Here is a 26,546-nt window from a genome sequence, read left to right on the forward strand (position 1 = left end):
AGCATGACTAGTATCTATGTGGACCCTACTACAGTTTAACCAGCTCAGCTATAGACTACACCAGCATGACTAGTATCTATGTGGACCCTACTACAGTTTAACCAGCTCAGCTATAGACTACACCAGCATGACTAGTATCTATGTGGACCCTACTACAGTTTAACCAGCTCAGCTATAGACTACACCAGCATGACTAGTATCTATGTGGACCCTACTACAGTTTAACCAGCTCAGCTATAGACTACACCAGCATGACTAGTATATATGTGGACCCTACTACAGTTTAACCAGCTCAGCAGTACCAGAGAGATAAAACCCAGGATAGAGGGGCTGAGTGAATGTGGTCTGGACTCTGTGGAGGAGGGTCATTGTGTCAGAGACACTGTAGAAGGACAGAGTACCTGCCTTGTGATCCAGGTACACTCCTACTCTTGAGGACTGAGGGCCTGATACTTTAGTCACAACATTATTGTGTCTGAACCAATAACCAACACTATAACACAGTAAACTCCAGGACTTGTCATTTTCTCCAAATCCACCATCTGTCTCTGTTCTGCTGATGTCTGTATATGAGACTGCTGTAACACACCACCCACTCCACTCCACCTCCCAGTAACAGCGTCCAGACAGACCCTCTCTACACAGAACCTGATAGTAGTTGGTGAATCTGTCTGGATGAACAGGATATGGTTGGACTTGGTCTGTATAGGTCACCTTTCTGTTCCCTTCAGACAGAGAGAGGAGTGTGTGTGCTGTGTTTGGGTCCAGTGTGAGCTGACAGGAATCTGGGAGAAGAGCAGAGCAGAGACCAATGAGGGGAGTTAGAACAATAAGTGAAGTCAGATACTGTATCTACCCTGTCTTTGATTAGAGCACAGCAGAGATCAAATCAGAGAAATATGAGGAGTCAGATAGATACCCAGTCTTTGATTAGATCTACTATTGCTATATATTTCTAGAGGGATTGTTAGGAGTGTCAGTAAAAAGAGACTGTTAGTTACTTCAGAATAAAGAGACTCACATTGTAAGAACTGTTCTCTGGTCTTGGGCTCTGGAGGCAGTACAACATCCACTATATTCACTACAGACACACAAACACATTCACAGAGAGAGGGAATGTTATCATCATACCATATTCCACATGTATATGACTAGTAGGGAACTTTCAATGGTCTAAAGTATATGTTCTTATTATTTTCAACACACCTGTAGTGGAGATCTTGGTCCATTCTCCTTTAAGGACGTCTTCTAGTTTCTCTCTCAGTTCAGACACAGTCTTACTCACATCTCCAAAGTACTGAAGAGGACGGACAACGATGCTGGGTAAGTCTGAAGATACACTGGTACCGGAGAGAGACTGATATCTCTGGAGGGAGAGAGAGAGAGAGAGAGAGAACAGAACCAAATGATTGAGAGTTTCACATTCAGTTTTAATTTCATATCACATGTATCAAGGCAGTTTAGTTACCTGGAGGAAATGGATGTGATCCTCTGTGTGTGAGAGCTGCTCCAGCTCAGTGCTTCTCTTCCTCAGCTCAGCTATCTCCTGCTCCAGTTGCTCCAGGAGTCCTTCAGCTTGACTCACTTGAGCCTTCTCTTGGGCTCTGATCAGCTCCTTCACCTCAGAGCGCCTTCTCTCAATGGAGCGGATCAGCTCGGTAAAGATCTTATCACTGTCCTCCACTGCTGCCTGTGCAGAGCTCTGTTAAGAGAGAGAGAGAGAGAGAGAAAGAGAGACTGACTTGTCTTACTTTAATGAGCCATCCTCATTACACTAACACCCCCACCCCCACTCCTAAAAACACATTGCGTGCCACCACAACCTCCACACAATCACATTATCCAGTACCCAACACCACAGTACAATACACCATCCAGCACCACATTCCAACCATCCATCCAACCCCTCCTCTCCAGCCGTACAGACAGCCCCCCTGAGCCCCCATACCTCCTGAAACATCTCCACACTGTTGATCATTTTGTACAACTCAAACTCAACCCTAAGGCGTCAACAGTAATGGCATTACCCTGGCAACACAGAAAAAACATGATGAACAGTCTGTCATTGCAGAAAACGGACACCCCTCCCCAACTCCCAGGTCAACCCGTGCCAACCAGCTATTGGTGTCCAGGGCTCCATGTAATACCCTCCACTGGACGACCCCTGACCTTTCCAGCACTGGGAGCTTATAGAGCACCCTCCACCTATACCCTGCCATGCTCTCAGCCCCCACAACCCCCTGCCACTGATGCCCCTTCACTCCCGCTAAGCTCCTGATGTGTTTAACATTGACACTGAGGGAGTCAGAACGCTGCCACCCTGACCATAAAACGTTTACTAACTTGCGCTGCAGGTCCACAAGCAGAATGCCTGGAAGCTGCGGAGGTGCACTAATTTGCGTGCACTAATTTAAATTCACTAACTTGCGCTGCAGGTCCACAATCAGACCACCGGGGGCGTTGAGAATGGCCAATTTAAGCCATAGAGAGGATGCCACCAAGTTGTTGATGATCAGCACCCTCACTCTGTATGCCACTTGGGAGATGGGCCACCTCCACTTCGTCAGCCTCGACACCACCGCTTGTGACACTCCTTCCCAGTTCTTCCTATCCCAACCCTCCGAGCCCAGATACACCCCAAGCATCTTGAGCCACTCACAGCCCCACTGCAACCCCCCTGGAAGATGGGAGGTGCCCTGTCCCTCCATGCCCCACATAACAGAGCCTCACTCTTGCCCCAGTTTACCTAAGCAGAATACGCCCCCTCGTACACCCTCAAACTATTCTCCAGGGCCTTTAGGTTCTGCTCATCCCTAACCAACACAGACGTCATCAGCGTATGCTGACACTGCTATGCCTGTCCCCAACCCTATGCCTGGCTCCCACACTCCCTGTAGCCTCCTGCGTAGCAGGCCCAGAAAGGGCTCAATAACAAGAGTGTATAGCTGCCCTGACAGTGGGCATCCCTGGTGAATGCCCCTCCCTACCCAGACTGGCCTACTGAGCCCTCCCCACACCTTGACCATACATGAAGCCCCAGTGTACAGCATTTGAACACAGGCCACAAAATTCTCCCCACAACCAAAACAACACATTGAACAGATATTCATGGTCCACCCTATCAAAGGCTTTCTCCTGATTATGAACAGATTGTCTGTGTTTGAGCGTCCTGGTACACAGTACGTTTGGTCCTTCTGTACAATAGAGTCCAGGTGGGACTTCAGTCTGTTAACGAGGACGTTGGTAAAGACCTTATAGTCCAAACAGAGCAATGCCACAGGCCTCCAGTTCTTTATGTCGCTCAAATCCCTATTTTGGGCAGGAGAGTCAAAGCCTCCCGTCTACAGCTTAGCGACAGCTCCCCCACCCCGACGCACTCACACAACACGTCCTGTAAAATAATTCCCCAGGCCTTTTTTTTTTTTTAAATCAGAGGCAGACCGTCTGAGAGACGGCAGCTGAGAGTTTGTGAAAGGCCAGGGAAATGTCAATTCTCTGTTACAGAGAGAGTATGAAAGGTCTGTGAGCAGAACCTGAGAACAACCAGGATCACAGAGTTATGCCCTCTATAAATCAGAGTACAACTCCACAGCCGCGGCCTCATCTCCCCACAACAGAAGTTACCCGCCCATCAGGCTCCCTCATCTCCCCACAACAGAAGTTACCCACCCATCAGGCTCCCTCATCTCCCCACAACAGAAGTTACCCACCCATCAGGCTCCCTCATCTCCCCACAACAGAAGTTACCCGCCCATCAGACAAACATAAAACAAGGGATCTTCTTGGTTTCCCCACTCTGTTTTTCCAACCCCAAAAAGAAAGAGCTGGGAGCATCCATCTCTCTCAACACGGAAATCTAGCTCTGGGCTTGCCTTACATCCCATCACTGACAGAGAGACTCAAACTCCCCCTTCAGCTGTCCCCACCTCGCCGGTTACATTAAGCAGTCTATACTCTGAAAGGGGTCCAGACAGCTTGTTCCCAATAGTGGGGTCAGTGGGATTGGATAGGGGCCCCTCTCTCTCTCTCTCTCTCTCTGACTGGAGGAGAGAAGTGAAATGGTGTGTCTCCTCTGGTCAACAATACTCACCTTGAGAGACTCCACAGCCTGTTGGAGCTCCTTCAGCTCCTTCTCTCTCTCCTGGAATCTCTGCTGGACCTTCTGCTGACTCATCCCCAGCTGCCTCTGTGGAGAATCACTCTTCAATGAGCTACCAAGCTTTATTTGTCCAGTAGATCAATAGTATAGTAATGGGACATAGGGCCAATAGAGAGGAAGGTCTAAAATCTTGAGGAAGTCCCTTTACCATAAGATATTTAAATGTTGCTATGTGAATGATTCTAGTTTTTATGGTAGACGTACATGTATCAAGGGGTTGAGACTGAACTTTGAACTCCTAAAAGGGCATTCGGAATGATAATAGTGTTTGACTTCAGAAAATGGTGATACATTGGGAGCAAACACAATATACTCAAGGTTTGTGTTCATATTTGTTCTGCCGTGGATCGATATCATTTGAATGATCTCATATTCAAACAGCCTTAGTTCCTACTGTATCTTTAATTATTTGTTTATCAGACAGTCATCAACAAGTAGTTCTGGTCTTACCTGTTTCTCAGTCCTCTCTGCTGCAGCTGACACTGTATCATGGCCTTTATGTTCATCCATTGTACACAGATAACAGATACACTGTTGATCGGTACGACAGAAAACCTCCAGCAGTTTGTCATGATGAGAGCAGATCTTCTCCTGTAGTTGTGCGGTGGCTTTGACCAGCTTGTGCTTCTTGAAAGCAGGAGATTCATAGTGAGGTTGGAGGTGAATCTCACAGTAAGAGGCCAGACACACCAGACAGGACATGAGGGCTTTCTGCTTTCTGGTCCCAGTGCAGACATCACACGCCACATCTCCAGGTCCAGCATAGCACAGAGCAGGAGGGGGAGCAGCCTGGAGTCCTGTTTTCTTCAGTTTCTCCACCAACTCAGCCAACATGTTATTTTTCCTCAGATTAGGCCTTGGAGTGAAGGTCTCTCTGCACTGAGGACAGCTATAGAACCCTTTCAGATCATCCTGATCCCAGCTTTCTTTAATACAGCCCATACAGTAGCTGTGTCCACAGGCAGTAGTCACTGGATCCTTCAGTGGATCCAGACAGATGGAGCAACAGAACAGTTCCCGATTCTCTGCCATTTTGGTGCTCTCTCCCATAGGTTAAGCAATGGCAGTGTCAAAGATAACTTTCTGTTTCATGGAACTCTACACCAGAGGACAGGGAGGGGCTTCCTATTGACTGTGTACTCTGTATGTAGAGGGGGTGTGTTTTCTTTGATAAGGAAGTGTGACAGAGTGTTGGGTAGTAGCCAGAGATGTTCAGTATTTCTCTTACATCTATTTGAAATACGTATTTTAATGACTTTGAGTATTTTGTCATTTGAATCACACTGGGCTGAACTAAACATTTCAAAATACTAAATACTTTTCTATACCATTTTTTAAAATTGTGATTCACATTTTGCAATAATTAAAAGTCGCTCTGGATAAGAGTGTCTGCTAAATGATTACAATGTAAATGTAAATGCAAAAATTAATAATTGCAATCACTGAAAAACTCAATTTAAAGGGATTCTTGGGGATTTAGGCAGTGAAGCCCTTTATCTATTTCCCCAGAGTCAGATGAACTCAGGGACACCATTTTAATGTCTCTGCATCCTGTATGAAGGAAGTTAGAGGTCGTTTTGGGAGCCAATGCCAACTAGCGTTAGAGCAATGACTGGAAGTCTATGGCATGCTAGCAGTTACTATAGACTTCATAGCGCTAATGCTAGTTAGAAACTTCCTTCATCTGTAGAAACTTCCTTCATTGATTTTTAGAACATTTTCAGGTCATTGTTTGTTTTCAGTGGAAAGTCCAAATACATTATTTTTCAGATGTTGGGGGTAAAACTGGCAAATCTATAATGTTTATTTATGCTCCATAAAGTTGTCCTAGAATCTGTTGTTACCCTGACCTCTCCCACAGATTCCATCAAGTTACTACATTCAGACCATGACCTCTAACCTGCACCTGAACAGCTTCCTCCTGCCCATCGGTGCCATGAACGTCATCAGCATCCTACCTCTGCTGCTGCTGGCCCCTCTCATGGAGTGTGTCACCTCCTGCTACCTGTCTATGGAGAAAACACCCTTCTCCCACGCCAGAGTCATCAGTAAGCACACACACACACACGGCACAGATACACACACAAACACACACAGAGAAAGACACACACACACACACACACACACACACACACACACACACACACACACACACACACACACACACACACACACACACACACACACACACACACACACACACACACACACCCTACTGGTGTACCTGCCCCCTACTGGTGTATTAGAGACAGACAAGAGACGTTTGAACCAAATGAATGCTTCTTTCTCTTCCCAGCCTTCCTCTCTTCTCTGTTCCAGGCTCTGTGATCTCCTTCCACCTGACACCCAGTCATATCAGAGGCATCTCCCTGCACTTCCTCCCCCTGTGGATATACTGCTACGTAGAGTTTCTGATTTGACTGGTTTGCCAGTACTACAGTTTACATCAAGAGAAAAAGAGACCCATTTCCAGAGGATTGCAACAGCCAAGAGGTGATCAGGTAGACAGTAAAAGTCTGAAGCCTGAGTGTCAGTCTGTATGTGCCATCATGCCATCTGTTAAGCAAGAGCACTAACAGATCTGGGACCAGGCTTTTATTTTTATTTTTACAATAACGTTAAAAAAGGGGAATTGAACCAGATCATAGGCCTACCGGAAGACTGTTAATAACCCAGAAGCTCTGCATCAACATGTCTGAAATGGTTGAAATCATCTGTACCTACTGGTAATTATTGAGATATGATTTTGTACCAATCCCAAACCCAGGATAAAGGGGCTGAGTGAATGTGGTCTGGACTCTGTGGAGGAGGGTCATTGTGTCAGAGACGCTGTAGAAGGACAGAGTACCTGCCCTGTGGTCCAGGTACACTCCTACTCTGGAGGACCAGGGGACAGATATTTCTGTTTTATTAGCATTGTGCCAAACCCTACAATGGGGGGGGATAGCACTCCAAAGTCCAGGACTGACTGTTACCTAGAAATGTAGACTCTGGGACCTTTCCTTTCCTGATGATCCCTCTATATGACACTGCTATTTCAACCCATCCACCGCTCCACTCTACCTCCCAGTAGCAGACTCCAGACAGGCCCTCTCTACACAGCAGCTGTCTCCAGTAGTCAGGATAGGGCTGAGCTTTATCAGTGGCTGTCACCTTCCAGTTTCCCTCAGACAGGCCGAGTTCTGGATGAGCTGTTTTCAGATCCAATGTCAGCTGGAGGACGTCTGACTGATGAACAACAAAACCCAATAAGTAAAAGAAAGAACATGTATGTTGTCTTTGAGAGGGTGTTTGAATATCACTTACAGAGGGACAACTCTTCTTTGGTCTTCAGCTCAGGAGACATTTCGAATTCTGTCACTATTAAAAAATGCAACTTCATATCACATGTATCAAGGCAGTTGAGTTACCTGGAGGAAATGGATGTGATCCTCTGTGTGTGAGAGCTGCTCCAGCTCAGTGCTTCTCTTCCATAGCTCAGCTATCTCCTGCTCCAGTTGCTCCAGGAGTCCTTTAACCCGTCTCACTGTAGTCTTCTCCTGGCCTCTAATCAACCTTTTCACCTCAGTGAGTATTCTCTCAATGGACCCGATCAGTTCAGTAAAGATTGTCTCATACTTACTAGCTTCTACCTGTACAGAGCACTGATAACTCACAGAGAGAGAGGAGGGGGTCAATTTCCACTGTTACTGGATTCCAGACAACCTGTTCCCCAGTGTTGTCTTGGTACTATTTTCACAAGTGTGTGGTAAAGTTTCACAACTCTTAGTAAATTCACAAAACATGTTCCAGTATTCTTACAGTATGATCTACTGACAGTATACTTTTGTTCTACCCTCAGAATTGACAGAAGACCCTATAGTGGTGGTCGTGTGCTAAACCGACCAGCAGGAGTGGGCAGTGGTGGAAATGGTGAGGGCCAGGAATGACATACGTCTGTCTGAAATAAAGCAGGCCATTGAGGAGAATGATGACACCTTTGCCAATGTGGCATCCATCAGCCTACCAATCTTGTCAATGATCTCAAGGCAGCTGGGACCATAGTCACCAAGAAAACTATTTGTAACACACTACGCCGTGAAGGATTGAAATCCTGCAGTGCCTGCAAGGTCCCCCTGCTCAAGAAAGCACATATACATGCCCGTCTGAAGTTTGCCAATGAACATCTGAATGATTCAGAGGAGAACTGGGCGAAAGTGTTGTGGTCATATGAGACCAAAATGGAGCTCTTTGGCATCAACTCAACTCGCCGTGTTTGGAGGAGGAATGCTGCCTATGACCCCAAGAACACCATCCCCACCGTCAAACATGGAGGTGGAAACATTATGCTTTGGGGGTGTTTTTCTGCTAAGGGGACAGGACAACTTCACTGCATCAAAGGGACGATGGACGGGGCCATGTACCGTCAAATCTTGGGTGATTTTCAATGCCCTGGTTGAGGGAAGTAGATGGGTATTCCAGCATGACAATGACCCAAAACACACGGCCAAGGCAACAAAGGAGTGGCTCAAGAAGAACCACATTAAGGTCCTGGAGTGGCCTACCCAGTCTCCAGACCTTAATCCCATAGAAAATCTGTGGAGGGAGCTGAAGGTTCGAGTTGCCAAACGTCAGCCTCGAAACCTTAATGACTTGGAGAAGATCTGCAAAGAGGAGTGGGACAAAATCCCTCCTGAGATGTGTGCAAACCTGGTGGCCAACTACAAGAAACGTCTGACCTCTGTGATTGCCAACAAGGGTTTTGCCACTAAGTACTAAGTCATGTTTTGCAGAGGGGTCAAATACTTATTCCCCTCATTAAAATACAAATCAATTTATAACATTTTTGACATGCGTTTTTCTGGATTTTTGTTTTGTTATTCTGTCTCTCACTGTTCAAATAACCCTACCATTGAAATTATAGACTGATCATTTCTTTGTCAGTTTGCAAACGTACAAAATCAGCAGGGGATAAAAATACTTTTTTCCCTCACTGTAACATTCCAGTATGATATTCTAACGAGGCAACCACTAACATTACAGTATGATATTCTAATGAGGCAACCACTAACATTACAATGATATTCTAACGAGGCAACCACTAACATTACAGTATGATATTCTAATGAGGCAACCACTAACATTACAGTATGATATTCTAACGAGGCAACCACTAACATTACAGTATGATATTCTAATATTCTAATGAGGCAACCACTAACATTACAGTATGATATTCTAATGAGGCAACCACTAACATTACAGTATGATATTCTAATGAGGCAACCACTAACATTACAGTATGATATTCTAATGAGGCAACCACTAACATTACAGTATGATATTCTAATGAGGCAACCACTAACATTACAGTATGATATTCTAATGAGGCAACCACTAACATTACAGTATGATATTCTAATGAAGCAACCACTAACATTACAGTATAATATTCTAATGAGGCAACCACTAACATTACAGTATGATATTCTAACGAGGCAACCACTAACATTACAGTATGATATTCTAATATTCTAATGAGGCAACCACTAACATTACAGTATGATATTCTAATGAGGCAACCAATAATACTACAGTATGATATTCTAATGAGGCAACCACTAACATTACAGTATGATATTCTAATATTCTAATGCCAGTGAGCAAATCTCCAATCTCCACCCTATTCCCTATGTAGTGCACTACTTTTGATCTGGTCAAAAGTAGCCTAGTGCACTACGTAGGGAACAGGGTGTCATTTGGGCCAGAGTCAGTAACTCCCCTGGGTATGAATTGTCTCTCTATCTTATCTGTCTTCCGAGTGGCGCAGTGGTCTAAGGCACTGCATCGCAGTGCTAGCTGTGCCACTAGAGATCCTGGTTCGAATCCAGGCTCTGCTGTAGCCGGCCGCAACCGGGAGACATATGGGGCGGCGCACAATTGGTCCAGGGTAGGGGAGGGAATGGCAGGCAGGGAGGTAGCTCAGTTGATAGAGCATGGTGTTTGCAACGCCAGGGTTGTGGGTTTGTTTCCCACGGGGGGCCAGTATGAAAATAATAATGTAAGTCGCTCTGGATAAGAGCGTCAGCTAAATGACGTAAAATGTAAATATGATGTTCTCCTCTCCTCTATTCACTCTATTCTATCATCCACACCACATGCCAGCTTCAACACAATCCATTTACAAGTTAAAGACACACCTTGGAATAAATAGCAAAGGAAAACTGCTACTAGATGGATTTTTTATTTCCCATCACCATGAATCATATTTAATAACTGAACAGTAGCAGACCTAACTTCATCTGTTCCTGACTCTAGATAGTGGATTAAAAAGACCATCAATCTCCAATTATATTAAAGTACAATTCTGAACATTACTGATATACTGAGTGACAAGTCAAGATATCTGCTGTTTTTATTGTTTGGTTAATAGCACCACCTGCTGGACATGTTTAATGTTGCTTGACTGAGCAGTATGGGAGAATAAAAGATGCCAAATTTAGGGCCGGTTTCCCGGACATCTCCATTGAACACGCTTTTTAGTCTAGGACTAGGCTTCATCTGTGTCCGGGAAACCGGCCCATATAGTTCAATTAGCAAGTAAGTAACACTACCTGTTCCATGATACTGAGGATAATTACATTGAGACAGAGAACCAATTGAGAAAACATTTCAATGGTTCTGAATGAAAACCAACATACATTAACAGCAAACATCATAATTAATGTAAATGTAGCCAATTAAAACATTGCATTTGATAAAAATACGTTAAGTTTTAATTAAACTCTGAAGATTAAATCAGTCAGACAAAAATAATTGTACAGAAAAACAGAGTATTATATCTGGGGACCATCACCACCAGCATGACTAGTATCTATGTGGACCCTACTACAGTTTAACCAGCTCAGCTATAGACTACACCAGCATGACTAGTATCTATGTGGACCCTACTACAGTTTAACCAGCTCAGCAGTACCACAGAGATAAAACCCAGGATAGAGGGGCTGAGTGAATGTGGTCTGGACTCTGTGGAGGAGGGTCATTGTGTCAGAGACACTGTAGAAGGACAGATTACCTGCCTTGTGATCCAGGTCCACTCCTACTCTGGAGGACTGAGGGCCTGATACTTTAGTCACAACATTATTGTGTCTGAACCAATAACCACCACTATAACACAGTAAACTCCAGGACTTGTCACTGTATCCAAATCTACCATCTGTCCCAGTTCTGCTGATGTCTTTATATGAGACTGCTGTATAAACACACTCCCCACTCCACTCCACCTCCCAGTAACAGTGTCCAGACAGACCCTCTCTACACAGAACCTGGCAGTAGTTAGTGAATCTGTCTGGATGAACAGGATATGGTTGGACTTGGCCTGTATCGGTCACCTTTCTGTTCCCTTCAGACAGAGAGAGGTGTGTGCCTGCTGTGTTTGGGTCCAGTGTGAGCTGACAGGAATCTGGGAGAAGAGCAGAGCAGAGACCAATGAGGGGAGTTAGAACAATAAGTTAAGTCAGATACTGTATCTACCCTGTCTTTGATTAGAGCACAGCAGAGATCAAATCAGAGAAATATGAGGAGTCAGATAGATACCCAGTCTTTGATTAGATCTACTATTGCTATATATTTCTAGAGGGATTGTTAGGAGTGTCAGTAAAAAGAGACTGTTAGTTACTTCAGAATAAAGAGACTCACATTGTAAGAACTGTTCTCTGGTCTTGGGCTCTGGAGGCAGTACAACATCCACTATATTCACTACAGACACACAAACACATTCACAGAGAGAGGGAATGTTATCATCACACCATATTCCACATGTATATGACTAGTAGGGAACTTTCAATGGTCTAAAGTTGATGTTCTTATTATTTTCAACACACCTGTAGTGGAGATCTTGGTCCATTCTCCTTTAAGGACATCTTCTAGTTTCTCTCTCAGTTCAGACACAGTCTTACTCACATCTCCAAAGTACTGAAGAGGACGGACAACGATGCTGGGTAAGTCTGAAGATACACTGGTACTGGAGAGAGACTGATAACTCTAGAGACAGAGAGAGAGAGAGAGCGAGAGAACAGAACCAAATGATTGAGAGTTTCACATTGAGTTTTAGTTTCATATTACATGTATCAAGGCAGTTGAGTTACCTGGAGGAAATGGATGTGATCCTCTGTGTGTGAGAGCTGCTCCAGCTCAGTGCTTCTCTTCCTCAGCTCAGCTATCTCCTGCTCCAGTTGCTCCAGGAGTCTTTCAGCTTGACTCACTTGAGCCTTCTCTTGGGCTCTGATCAGCTCCTTCACCTCAGAGCGCCTTCTCTCAATGGAGCGGATCAGCTCAGTAAAGATCTTATCACTGTCCTCCACTGCTGCCTGTGCAGAGCGCTGTTAAGAGAGAGAGAGAGAGAGAGAGAGAGACTGACTTGTCTTACTTTAATGAGCCATCCTCATTACACTAACACCCCCACCCCTAAAAGCACATTGCGTGACACCACAACCTCTACACAATCACATTATCCAGTACCCAACACCACAGTACAATACACCATCCAGCACCACATTCCAACCGTCCATCCAACCCCTCCTCTCCAGCTGTACAGACAGCCCCCCTGAGCCCCCATACCTCCTGAAACATCTCCACACTGTTGATCATTTTGTACAACTCAAACTCAAGCCTAAGGCGTCAACAGTAATGGCATTACCCTGGCAACACAGAAAAAACATGATGAACAGTCTGTCATTGCAGAAAACGGACACCCCTCCCCAACTCCCAGGTCAACCCGAGCCAACCAGGTATTGGTGTCCAGGGCTCCATGTAATACCCTCCACTGGACGACCCCTGACCTTTCCAGCACTGGGAGCTTATAGAGCACCCTCCACCTATACCCTGCCATGCTCTCAGCCCCCACAACCCCCTGCCACTGATGCCCCTTGTCATGTGAATTTCTATCTCTAATTCAACCTAAGCTTGAATCATTACCAGAGGTTGTAAGGCTCTGGTTTTAATCATCAATGATTCAAGGTCCACAACCCACAAGTCTTATCTGTATTTTTATTCATGGAGAGAGCTCTTCCGCCAATGACACAAACAGACGATTTTATACCTCCTGGACTTGACTCCTCCCACCTTTAGGTGACTTTTCTAAACAGTTTCCGCCTTCCCCCTTGAATGGTTAGTACCGCTCCTTCTGTTAGTGGGTTGACACTACATGATAATTCTAACATTTATACTGTGTTTGGGGTGAAATCCTTTAGTCATTATACTTAAAATCCAAATTAATCTAACACCCCTTCACTCCCGCTAAGCTCCTGAGGTGTCTAACCTTGACACTGAGGGTGTACAGCACCTTACCCCCCACCTCCTCAAACTCCCCCAGGCTCAGAGTGTTAAACGTCAGTAAGTCCTCCGGACTCTCCTGCCAGTCCCCAGTCTCTGCTGTCACTTGCAGTGGTGGAAACGGTGGTGGCCCCTCCTCAGGCTGCTCCATCCCTCAGTACTGCAGCATAGAAATCAGAGACCCCTGCTGTATTGAGTCTCTCCTGCCGCATGATGAAGAGCTGCTGATCCAGCCCCAAACCGCCAGCCCTCCTCAACAGAGCACATGCTGGTTCCCTCCAGCCCACCTCCGTACGGTACAGTATCCTCTGTGCTGCTGAGTCAGAACGCTGCCACCCTGACCAGAAAATGTTTACTAATTTGCGCTGCAGGTCCACAAGCAGACCACCGGGGGCGTTGAGAATGGCCAATTTAAGCCATAGAGAGGATGCCACCAAGTTGTTGATGATCAGCACCCTCCCTCTGTATGCCACTTGGGAGATGAGCCACCTCCACTTCGTCAGCCTCGACACCACCGCTTGTGACACTCCTTCCCAGTTCTTCCTATCCCAACCCTCCGAGCCCAGATACACCCCAAGCATCTTGAGCCACTCACAGCCCCACTGCAACCCCCCTGGAAGCTGCGGAGGTGCCCTGTCCCTCCATGCCCCACATAACAGAGCCTCACTCTTTCCCCAGTTTACCTAAGCAGAAGACGCCCCCTCGTACACCAACTTACAGTCATGTGCATACATTTTTACATATGGGTGGTCCCGGGGATTGAACCCACTACCCTGGCACTACAAGTGCCATGCTCTACCAATTGAGCTACAGAGGCCCACAGAGTTCTGCCCTCTATAAATCAGAGTACAACTCCACAGCCTCACCTCCTCACAACAGAAGTTACCCACACATCAGGCTCCCTCATCTCCCCACAACAGAAGTTACCCACCCATCAGGCTCCCTCATCTCCCCCACAACAGAAGTTACCCACCCATCAGGCTCCCTCATCTCCCCACAACAGAAGTTACCCACCCATCAGGCTCCCTCATCTCCCCACAACAGAAGTTACCCACCCATCAGGCTCCCTCATCTCCCCCACAACAGAAGTTACCCACCCATCAGGCTCCCTCATCTCCCCACAACAGAAGTTACCCACCCATCAGGCTCCCTCATCTCCCCCACAACAGAAGTTACCCACCCATCAGGCTCCCTCATCTCCCCCACAACAGAAGTTACCCACCCATCAGGCTCCCTCATCTCCCCACAACAGAAGTTACCCACCCATCAGGCTCCCTCATCTCCCCCACAACAGAAGTTACCCACCCATCAGGCTCCCTCATCTCCCCACAACAGAAGTTACCCACCCATCAGGCTCCCTCATCTCCCCCACAACAGAAGTTAACCACCCATCAGGCTCCCTCATCTCCCCACAACAGAAGTTACCCACCCATCAGGCTCCCTCATCTCCCCCACAACAGAAGTTACCCACCCATCAGGCTCCCTCATCTCCCCCACAACAGAAGTTACCCACCCATCAGGCTCCCTCATCTCCCCACAACAGAAGTTACCCACCCATCAGGCTCCCTCATCTCCCCACAACAGAAGTTACCCACCCATCAGGCTCCCTCATCTCCCCACAACAGAAGTTACCCACCCATCAGGCTCCCTCATCTCCCCACAACAGAAGTTACCCACCCATCAGGCTCCCTCATCTCCCCCACAACAGAAGTTACCCACCCATCAGGCTCCCTCATCTCCCCACAACAGAAGTTACCCACCCATCAGGCTCCCTCATCTCCCCACAACAGAAGTTACCCGCCCATCAGGCTCCCTCATCTCCCCACAACAGAAGTTACCCACCCATCAGGCTCCCTCATCTCCCCACAACAGAAGTTACCCACCCATCAGGCTCCCTCATCTCCCCACAACAGAAGTTACCCACCCATCAGACAAACGTAAAACAAGGGATTTTCTTGGTTTCCCCACTCTGTTTTTCCAACCCCTCTGGTGAAACAGAGAACTGAGCCCTGTACTATAATATAATATAATGTGCCATTTTGCAGACGCTTTTATCCAAAGCGACTTACAGTCATTCGTGCATATATATATATATTTTTTTTTGTTGTGTATGGGTGGTCCCGGGGATCGAACCCACTACCCTGGCGTTACAAGCGCCGTGCTCTACCAGCTGAGCTACAGAGGACCAGGTGCAGACACATTGATGAAAGCAAAGACAAGGTCATTATTTGGGCTCTAAACACTAACAACCTACCCTTACACACCTCTTTTGCTACCCCTGCACTAAGATTTCTGCCATGGCATTTAAATGTTTTTGGTTTACATATTCCCCCAGTCTTTGCCGCCGTTCATGTTAAGGAAGTCTAACCGTGAAATCTCCATAAGAGGTGGGAGGGAAATCACCACAATCAGAAACCAGTAGAGAAGCCCATAAAGCAGCAATGCCAGAAAAAAACATCAATTTAAGCAGATTCTGAAGACATGCCCTTAAGACCGTCTGAGAGACAGCAGCTGAGAGTTTGTGAAAGGCCAGGGAAATGTCTGTTTGATTTATCTGTGACAGAGAGAGTTTGGAAAGGTCTGTGAGCAGAAACTGAGAACACCCAGGATAATAATAATAATAATAATATGCCATTTAGCAGACGCTTTTATCCAAAGCGACTTACAGTCATGTGCATACATTTTTACATATGGGTGGTCCCGGGGATCGAACCCACTACCCTGGCATTACAAGCGCTAAATGTGGTCCTCTGTAGCTCAATTGGTAGAGCATGGTGCTTGCAATGCCAGGGTTGTGGGTTCGTTTCCCATGGGGGGACAGTATGAAAATGTATGCACTCACTAACTGTAAGTCGCTCTGGATAAGAGCATCTGCTAAATGTGGTCCTCTGTAGCTCAATTGGTAGAGCATGGTGCTTGTAATGCCAGGGTGGTGGGTTTGATCCCCGGGACCACCCATATGTAAAAATGTATGCATTCATGACTGTTAGTCGCTTTGGATAAAAGCGTCTGCTAAGTGGCATATTATATTATTATTATAAGAACCCATGACCCATTTTCTCAGCCTATACCGCTTCCTGGGTGAGAGGACACTAAACCCCTCATTCTTCATCACGTGTTGTACTGACCTTACAAACCTTCCAGGATCAATCAAATAAGACTCCAGCAGAACCTTCTTTTTCCCCTTTAGTCTCCATCAGGAACCTAGAAAGTTCTCTCAGCGTATATACTGGTCCCTCAGCCTGACTGGCTGTCAGCTCTGGATCCAATGAGCCGTCTGAAAACGAGACGCCTTGTCCTCCGCTCCCGCAGACTCACCTCCCCCCTCTTCCTCCTCCTCCATTGGCACGGTACCGTCCTCCTCCTTCCCAGTCTCTGCCCCCCTGCACTTCCCCCCTGATCAGAGCCTCTTCCCCAATGACAGGCAATATTTGCCTTCGCCCACCGGAGTCTCTGTTACTACAGAAACCTGCCTCAGCTCATGTAGCCCAGCTGCAACCCTCCCCACCACCGCTTTCTCCACGGCCTGCGCACCACCACTTGACCCTGCTCTACTCTCCTCCCTCCTGGTACCACCACCACTTGACCCTGCTCTACTCTCCTCCCTCCTGGTACCACCACCACTTGGCCCTGCTCTACTCTCCTCCTTCCTGGTACCACCACCACTTGACCCTGCTCTACTCTCCTCCTTCCTGGTACCACCACCACTTGACCCTGCTCTACTCTCCTCCCTCCTGGTACCACCACCACTTGACCCTGCTCTACTCTCCTCCTTCCTGGTACCACCACCACTTGACCCTGCTCTACTCTCCTCCCTCCTGGTACCACCACCACTTGACCCTGCTCTACTCTCCGCCCTCCTGGTACCACCACCACTTGACCCTGCTCTACTCTCCTCCCTCCTGGTACCACCACCACTTGACCCTGCACTACTCTCCTCCCTCCTGGTACCACCACCACTTGACCCTGCTCTACTCTCCTCCTTCCTGGTACCACCACCACTTGACCCTGCTCTACTCTCCTCCCTCCTGGTACCACCACCACTTGACCCTGCTCTATACTCCTCCCTCCTGGTACCACCACCACTTGACCCTGCTCTACTCTCCTCCCTCCTGGTACCACCACCACTTGACCCTGCTCTACTCTCCTCCCTCCTGGTACCACCACCACTTGACCCTGCTCTACTCTCCTCCCTCCTGGTACCACCACCACTTGACCCTGCTCTACTCTCCTCCTTCCTGGTACCACCACCACTTGACCCTGCTCTACTCTCCTCCCTCCTGGTACCACCACCACTTGGCCCTGCTCTACTCTCCTCCCTCCTGGTACCACCACCACTTGACCCTGCTCTACTCTCCTCCCTCCTGGTACCACCACCACCACTTGACCCTGCTCTACTCTCCTCCCTCCTGGTACCACCACCACTTGACCCTGCTCTACTCTCCTCCCTCCTGGTACCACCACCACTTGACCCTGCTCTACTCTCCTCCCTCCTGGTACCACCACCACTTGACCCTGCTCTACTCTCCTCCTTCCTGGTACCACCACCACTTGACCCTGCTCTACTCTCCTCCCTCCTGGTACCACCACCACTTGACCCTGCTCTACTCTCCTCCCTCCTGGTACCACCACCACTTGACCCTGCTCTACTCTCCTCCCTCCTGGTACCACCACCACTTGATCCTGCTCTACTCTCCTCCCTCCTGGTACCACCACCACTTGACCCTGCTCTACTCTCCTCCCTCCTGGTACCACCACCACTTGACAACTTTCATGTTTTGAAATTATACTTCATTACTATAATGATTATCAATAAGCCTAAACATTAATTCAGTCACCTCTGGTCGACAAAAACGTATTTTCCTAGTACATTAATTGTCAAATTCATCAACCAGCATCGAGCACTCTGCCTTCTCAGGCAAGCGAGGGGCATGTTGAGGTAAATATGCTAACCGCGACGGTTGCATTATGTCATTTATTGGTGGTTTGGAAGATGCAGTGTTTTTTCTTTTCTATTCAGAGGCTATTTACTCCCAATATGAGATAATTTTATATAGAAGGTTTTTATAATGCATGTTTACTAGGGTTGAGGTTAGCGCATCTGAGTAGGGATTATTTGGGTTCAATACCTGTCCTACCTATCAATCATATTGCTGCTTGTAGCCTATAACTGATGATCCCCACACTAGAAACACCCAAAACTATCTGTGCTAGCAAACCCTGTGTTCCACCCCTCCCCTGTGTAACCTTGAGGTTTGTTAAGAAACAAACACTTGTCTATGAAAACAGACATGTTTAACGGATTCAGCTTGGCACCCAGCCGAGAGCACAAGTTAATGAATGAGAGAGACATGAACATCGTTATAATACTGTACATAGACATAATATAACGGTTCTTCTTCTTTGGAGTTTAACGGCGGTTGGCATCCAATATGTTGCATTACCGCCCCAACTGGACTATAATATAAATCTATTTTACTTTGTGATACAAAATGGGAAAAGGGGAAAGGAACATTTAATTAAAAACCTTCCTACTTACCCTACACTCATTAAATACCCACTACCCCATTCCACTACTTTGACCCTATCTGCTCCTGCACCATGCCAACGGCCTGGGAGGACGGGACACCACCACTCAACACACCCTGTAACTCCTCTGAAGTCTAATCTTGTATGCCCAAATCTTCCCACATCTTGGATCTCCCTCCTACAAACTGCTGACCATAAACGTTGCACCTGAAACAAAGCAGTGGATTCGCCACAAAAGCTCTAACAGGATAACTGATATATCCTACCATGACTTTGTTGGGTAAAGACTCAAAACTCAAAAGGACTGACAGTGACTCCTCTGTTTCACCACGCTCACCACCGGGTCTGTGTTGCACCAAACGGCGGATATCACAAACACCAGGAAGCTTAAACTTGAATTGCTCCACTTCCACACTTAACGCTACCCCAGAAATCACTCCTTTCAATGGTTCCCTGTTCCTAAGAGCAAAGCAAGAAACAGATCTTGACCCAAGTTGCGTGACACGGAGCGCCCAGTCCCTCTGGTCAGAAGAAACACAAACAAATATCCCAAGTCCACTACAGGTTACCTTCACTGATTCAACTGCACCCACCTCCTTTCCCACCCACCCTGAAACTACAAATGGATCTACCAAAAGGTATGGATCCACTTTCTCCAACAATGTAACTCCTACTGCACCAGATTCTTCTTTATCATGTCCATTGATGCCAGGCTCTGGTTCTGAGCTCTTCACCACACCTTCTACCTCACTTAACTCTCCCTCATTCATTTCCATTTCACCTCCAGAACTCGGTCTGGCGCACGGCTCACTCGGTTTTCACTTGAATTATAACATTTGAAAGTCTCTATTCCATTGAAACTTTTGTGAGTGTAATGTTTACTGTTAATTTCTGGTGGTTTATTTCACTTTTGTTTAGTATCTATTTCACTTGCTGTGGCAATGTAAACATGTTTCCCATGCCAATAAAGCCCTTTGAATTCAATTGAATTGAGAGAGAGAGAGAGAGCTCCATGTTAATGTATAGGGGACTTGAGTCTTTCATGGTTACTCAAGGTTATGTGATGAGGTAACCCCTCTTGCGACGTCAAAATCAGTGTCAGCCTAATGGGGAATGACCTCTTGGTGAAACAGTCAAGATGTTGGTTTCTCTCCTCAGTAGACCCGGGTTCATATCCCGCCGGTTACATTAAGCCGTCTATTCTCTGAAAGGGGTCCAGACAGCCTGTTCCCAACAGTGGGGCCAGTGGGATTGGATAGGGGCCCCTCTCTCTCTCTGACTGGAGTAGAGAAGTGAAATGGTGTGTCTCCTCTGGTCAACAATACTCACCTTGAGAGACTCCACAGCCTGTTGGAGCTCCTTCAGGTCCTTCTCTCTCTCCTGGAATCTCTGCTGGACTTTCTGCTGACTCATCCCCAGCTGCCTCTGTGGAGAATCACTCTTCAATGAGCTATCAAGCTTTATTTGTCCAGTAGATCAATAGTATAGTAATGGGACATAGGGCCCATAGAAGATAGGGATTAATATGTTGAGGAAGTGTCTGTGTGAAATTATATTATTATATTGTTATGTGAATGATTATAGTTTTAACAGTGCACAAAACAGGGGGAGCTGATTGGGTGTTTGATAACGAATGATAATGGTGTTTGATAACGAATGATAATGGTGTTTGATAATGGTGTTTGACTTTAGAAAATGGTGATACATTTGGAGAATCTGGGTTAACATATCTATATAATCAAGGTTTGTGTTCATATCTGTTCTGCCGTGGATAATTTGAATGATCTCATATTCAAACAGCCTTAGTTCCTACTGTATCTTTAATTCTTTGTTTATCAGACAGTCACCAACAAGTAGTTCTGGTCTTACCTGTTTCTCAGTCCTCTCTGCTGCAGCTGACACTGTATCATGGCCTTTATGTTCATCCATTGTACACAGATAACAGATACACTGCTGATCGGTACGACAGAAAACCTCCAGCAGTTTGTCATGATGAGAGCAGATCTTCTCCTGTAGTTGTGCGGTGGCTTTGACCAGCTTGTGTTTCTTGAAACCAGGAAATTCATAGTGAGGTTGGAGGTGAGTCTCACAGTAAGAGGCCAGACACACCAAACAGGACATGAGGGCTTTCTGCTTTCTGGTCCCAGTGCAGAAATCACACGCCACATCTCCAGGTCCAGCATAGCACAGAGCAGGAGGGGGAGCAGCCTGGAGTCCTGTCTTCTTCAGTTTCTCCACCAACTCAGCCAACATGTTATTTTTCCTCAGATTAGGCCTTGGAGTGAAGGTCTCTCTGCACTGAGGACAGCTATAGACACCTTTCAGAACATCCTGATCCCAGCAGTCCTCAATACAGCTTCTACAGTAACTGTGTCCACAGGCAGTAGTGACCGGCTCCTTCAGTAGATCCAGACAGACAGAACAACAGAACTGGTCCTGGTCCAGCAGAACTCCCTGCTGAGCCATTTGGACGGTTGTTCACTCTCACACAGACAGACGACACAGAGACTCAGATCAGTTTCGTTTCCTCAGAATAGAGTTTGTGGAGGGGAGGGACTTCCTGGTTCTGCCAGAGGGGTGGGGTTAAAAGGAGGGAGGGAAGGGTTAGAAGAAGGGAGGAAGAGAGAGAGGAACTGCATGCAACAGGAAGAGGGAGACAAATAGTTTTGTTCCTAGGTTACAGTCCTTAACATGGAACAAATGAAATAATGAATCTTAAAATGTGAGTTGTTAGAATATATAAAGGATAACAGTTTCTATGAAGAACATATGTATAATTATTTTAATGACCTTTATAATGCCTTATAATACGCTAATGTGTTCTACTTAAGCAATAAGGCCTGAGGAGGTGTGGTATATGGCCAATATACAATACCACAGCTAAGGGCTGTTCTTAGGCACAACGCAACGCGGATTGAGAATGATGTAACACTTTCAAAAATCCAATCAAATTATTGGTCGCATACACATATTTAGCAGATGTTATTGCAGGTGTAGCGAAATGCTTGTGTTCCTGGCTCCAACAGGGCAGTAATAACGATCAATACACACATCTAAAAAGTAAAGGAATGGAATTAAGAAATATATAAATATTAGGACGAGCAATGTAGGAGTCTGGAGTGTAAATATATTTATAAACTGGGTAGTTCAAGCCCTGAATGCTGATTGGCCGACAGCCGTGGTATATCAGACCGTATACAAAACATTTATTTTACTGCTCTAATTACGTTGGTACGTTAATAGCAATAAGGCAGTTTTAGAACACCTACTCATTCAAGGGTTTTTCTTTATTTGGACTATTTTATACATTGTAGAATAACAGTGAAGACATCAAAACTATGAAATAACACATATTGAATCATGTAGTAACCAAATAAGTGTTAGACAAATCAAAATATATTTTATATATTTGAGATTCTTCAAATAGCCACCCTTTGCCTTGATGATAGATTTGCACACTCTTGGCATTCTCTCAACCAGCTTCATGAGGTAGTCACCTGGAATTCATTTCAAATAACAGGTGTTCCTTCTTAAAAGTTAATTTGTGGAATTTCTTTCCTTCTTAATGCGTTTGAGCCAATCAGTTGTGTTGTGACAAGGGAGGGGTGGTATACAGAAGATAGCCCTATTTGGTAAAAGACCAAGTCCATATTATGGCAAGAAGAGCTCAAATAAGCAAAGAGCAACGACAGTCCATCATTACTTTAAAACATGGTCAGTCAATACGGAACATTTCAAGAACTTTGAAAGTTTCTTCAAGTGCAGTCGCAAAAACCATCAAGCGCTATGATGAAACTGGCTCTCATGAGGACCGCCATAGGAAAGGAAGACCCAGAGTTACCTCTGCTGCAGAGGATAAGTTCATTAGAGTTAACTGCACCTCAGATTGCAGCCCAAATAAATGCTTCACAGAGTTCAAGTAACAGACACATCCCAACATCAACTGTTCAGAGGAGAATCAGGCCTTCATGGTTAAATTGCTGCAAAGAAATCACCACTAAAGGACACCAATAAGAAGAAGAGACTTGCTTGGGCCAAGAAACATAAGCAATGGACATTAGACCGGTGGAAATCTGTCCTTTGGTCTGATGAGTCCAAATTTGATATTTTGGGTTCCAACCGCAGTGTCTTTGTGAGACACAGAGTAGGTGAACGGATGATATCCACATGTGTGGTTCCCACCGTAAAGCATGGAGTAGATGGTGTGATGGTGTGGGGGTACTTTACTTATGACACTGTCTGGGATTTCTTTAGAATTCAAGGCACACTTAACCAGCATGGCTACCACAGCATTCTGCAGCGATACGCCATCCCATCTGGTTTGGTCTTAGTGGGACTATCATTTGTTTTTCAACAGGACAATGACCCAACACACCTCCAGGCTGTGTAAGGGCTATTTGACCAAGAAGGAGAGTGATGGAGTGCTGCATCAGATGACCTGTCCTCCACAATCACCCGACCTCAACCCAATTGAGATGGTTTGTGATGAGTTGGACCGCAGAGTGAAGGAAAAGCAGCCAACAAGTGCTCAGCATATGTGGGAACTCCTTCAAGACTGTTGGAAAAACATTCCTCATGAAGCGGTTTGAGAGAATGCCAAGAGTGTGCAAAGCTGTCAAGGCAAAGGGTGGCTACTTTGAAGAATCTAAAATCTAAAATATATTTTGATTTGATTGAACACTTTTACTACATGATTCCATGTGTTATTTCATAGTTTAGATGTCTTCACTATTATTCTACAATGTAGAAAATAGTCAAATAAAGGAAAACCCTTGAATGAGTAGGTGTTCTAAAACGTTTGACCAGTAGTGAAGGTATCCAAACTTTTGACTGGTACTGTATACAGGCTCTGACTGTCTGCTCTATATCAGCATTCATCTTGGACCAGAATAACAGTTTAAATGTGTCTTACCTGTAAGGAGACCTAGACCAGTTTAAATGTGGACAAATGAGCCCCAGAGTGTGAACATTAATGCTAGTGTGATGATGATGCTGTCAGTCCAGCATAGTGTGGTGAGTTTCAGAGTTGGTCATTAGTCCTCATAGGGGATGGTTTCATTCTATGGAGTAGCAGTGGTCTTCATGACATTGTGCATGTTTTAGATCAAATCCATTGCGGTGAACTGCACAGACTCACTAATCTAGAAAATCCACTTGCATCTCAAATATTGACTCACTAAGTGGTCCAGATCAGTGATTCTGTGCCTCTCCTTGATCAGACTGATCCCCTCCAACACACTGATGACGGTTTGTCACTATAGAACTGAGTCAAGCAGGGCCAAACTGGGCTGGCTAACACTACAGAGCTGAGTCAAGCAGGGCCAAACTGGGCTGGCTAACACTACAGAGCTGAGTCAAGCAGGGCCAAACTGGGCTGGCTAACACTACAGAGCTGAGTCAAGCAGGGCCAAACTGGGCTGGCTAACACTACAGAGCTGAGTCAAGCAGGGCCAAACTGGGCTGGCTAACACTACAGAGCTGAGTCAAACAGGGCCAAACTGGGCTGGCTAACACTACAGAGCTGAGTCAAGCAGGGCCAAACTGGGCTGGCTAACACTACAGAGCTGAGTCAAGCAGGGCCAAACTGGGCTGGCTAACACTACAGAGCTGAGTCAAGCAGGGCCAAACTGGGCTGGCTAACACTACAGAGCTGAGTCAAGCAGGGCCAAACTGGGCTGGCTAACACTACAGAGCTGAGTCAAGCAGGGCCAAACTGGGCTGGCTAACACTACAGAGCTGAGCCAAGCAGGGCCAAACTGGGCTGGCTAACACTACAGAGCTGAGTCAAGCCAAGCAGGGCCAAACTGGGCTGGCTAACGCTACAGAGCTGAGTCAAGCAGGGCCAAACTGGGCTGGCTAACACTACAGAGCTGAGTCAAGCCAAGCAGGGTCAAACTGGGCTGGCTAACACTACAGATCTGAGTCAAGCAGGGCCAAACTGGGCTGGCTAACACTACAGAGCTGAGTCAAGCAGGGCCAAACTGGGCTGGCTAACACTACAGAGCTGAGTCAAGCAGGGCCAAACTGGGCTGGCTAACACTACAGAGCTGAGTCAAGCAGGGCCAAACTGGGCTGGCTAACACTACAGAGCTGAGTCAAGCCAAGTTCTGGAACCATCCTTGAAAGGACAATGTGTAAAGAAAATATCCCAGCCAGTCCAGTCCAGTTGTGGTCAGCTCTGTTGTGTGAATCTTGTTTCTCCATACCTCAAAATGCCATCTTTCTAGATGGTGCCATTTTCAAATAAAATAAAATAAAATGTAATTACATTTGTCACATGCGCCGAATACAACAGGTGTAGACCTTACCGTGAAATGCTTACTTACAAACCCTTAACCAACAATGCTGTTCAAGAAATACAGTTCAGAAATTAAACTAAATTTAAAAATCAAATCAAATCAAAAAGTAACACAATAAAATGACATAACAATAATGAGGCTATATACAGGGGGTCATTCTAGAGGTGGAGTAGCTCTGCCAGTCAATGTGTGGGGGCACAGGTTAGTTGAGGTCATTTGTAAAGTGACTATGCATAGATAAACAGCAAGTAGCAGCAGTGTAAAATCAAAAAGGGGGTGGGGGGGGGGGGTCAATGTAAATAGTCCGGGTGGCCATTTCATTAATTCTTCCCCCATTCGTTTGGAATTGAGACCTGCAGTCACCTTGATTTAAGACCACTTTTGAGAAGTGTTCCACAGGCAGTAAATCTATTGTAGAATAAATGGAACCTGGATCCATTTCATTCTATTAACATGGCTTGTGTGTGTTATAGCAGTGATGGGGTTAAACTGATATTAAAATGACAACTCCATAGGTGGGTATCAGGTCAGGGGAGTTCATCTCTGCTCCCAGCATCCCTGGGACAGTACTGATCAACATAGCTGACCTGATCCAGAGGTGGACCAGTGATGTTTTCCTCTCAGTGGTGAGACTTGTCCTTCCATTTGACACATTGTTAACTCATAAGATCATACAAGATGTTACAGGCTTATTGCACGTGGAAACAGACCTGTGTTCAAATACTATTTAAAATAATTTTGATTGAGTTTTCCTGTTCCAACGGAACAAATAGAAAAGTCCTAAAAGTATAAGCTAACCCCGCCCACCTGGAAGATTAAAGGAAATGCTCAAAGTCTTTGTAATATTTCAAATAGTATTTGAATCCAGGGTCGTATTCATTAGGGAACACTGTAGCAAAACATTTTGCAACAGAAAACGTAAACAAACGTTTATTTTCAGTTAGTCCCTCCCTGTTTTATTTAATTTTCTTCAGTTTGGTGCCTAGTGAATAAGACTCAGGTCTCTATGGAAACATCAATGTAAATTCACCTTAGGTTTTTACTCCTCACTTTCCCTTTCAGGTCTATAGGGTTTTGCTGCCCCCTGCTGGAGACTGGAGCACAAGGCAGTCCCTGGCTTTCTTTGGGCAGCTGGAGGATGAGGCCCTCCTCACCTGTTGTGACGGGTCCAACAAATATCCCCTGGTGAAGGCAGGGTCCTATCTCATCCAACGCTTCAATGACTCTTATGGGAGGCAGTGAGCATT

The 26,546-nt window shown here is 46.0% G+C and overlaps 1 protein-coding gene across 1 annotated transcript; it reads right to left on the reverse strand.

Moving 5' to 3' along the window:
* Window positions 1–276: 276 nt before the first annotated feature.
* Window positions 277–21,528, reverse strand: LOC311121369 (uncharacterized protein; the record flags this gene model as incomplete). The annotated part of the gene is made up of 12 exons (XM_084195871.1): window positions 20,870–21,528; window positions 20,330–20,425; window positions 12,286–12,519; window positions 12,022–12,181; window positions 11,837–11,896; window positions 11,095–11,600; window positions 4,610–5,200; window positions 4,091–4,186; window positions 1,469–1,702; window positions 1,229–1,366; window positions 1,022–1,070; window positions 277–785 (listed from the first exon to the last, which is right to left on the reverse strand). The coding sequence occupies exons 1-12, from the start codon at window positions 21,464–21,466 to the stop codon at window positions 277–279; spliced, it is 3,270 nt and encodes a 1,089-aa protein (XP_084051997.1). The 5' UTR covers window positions 21,467–21,528.
* Window positions 21,529–26,546: the final 5,018 nt, after the last annotated feature.

Source organism: Coregonus lavaretus (genome assembly GCF_964263955.1).
Source record: "Coregonus lavaretus genome assembly, contig: HAP1_SCAFFOLD_933, whole genome shotgun sequence".
NCBI classification, from domain to species: Eukaryota; Metazoa; Chordata; class Actinopteri; order Salmoniformes; family Salmonidae; genus Coregonus; species Coregonus lavaretus.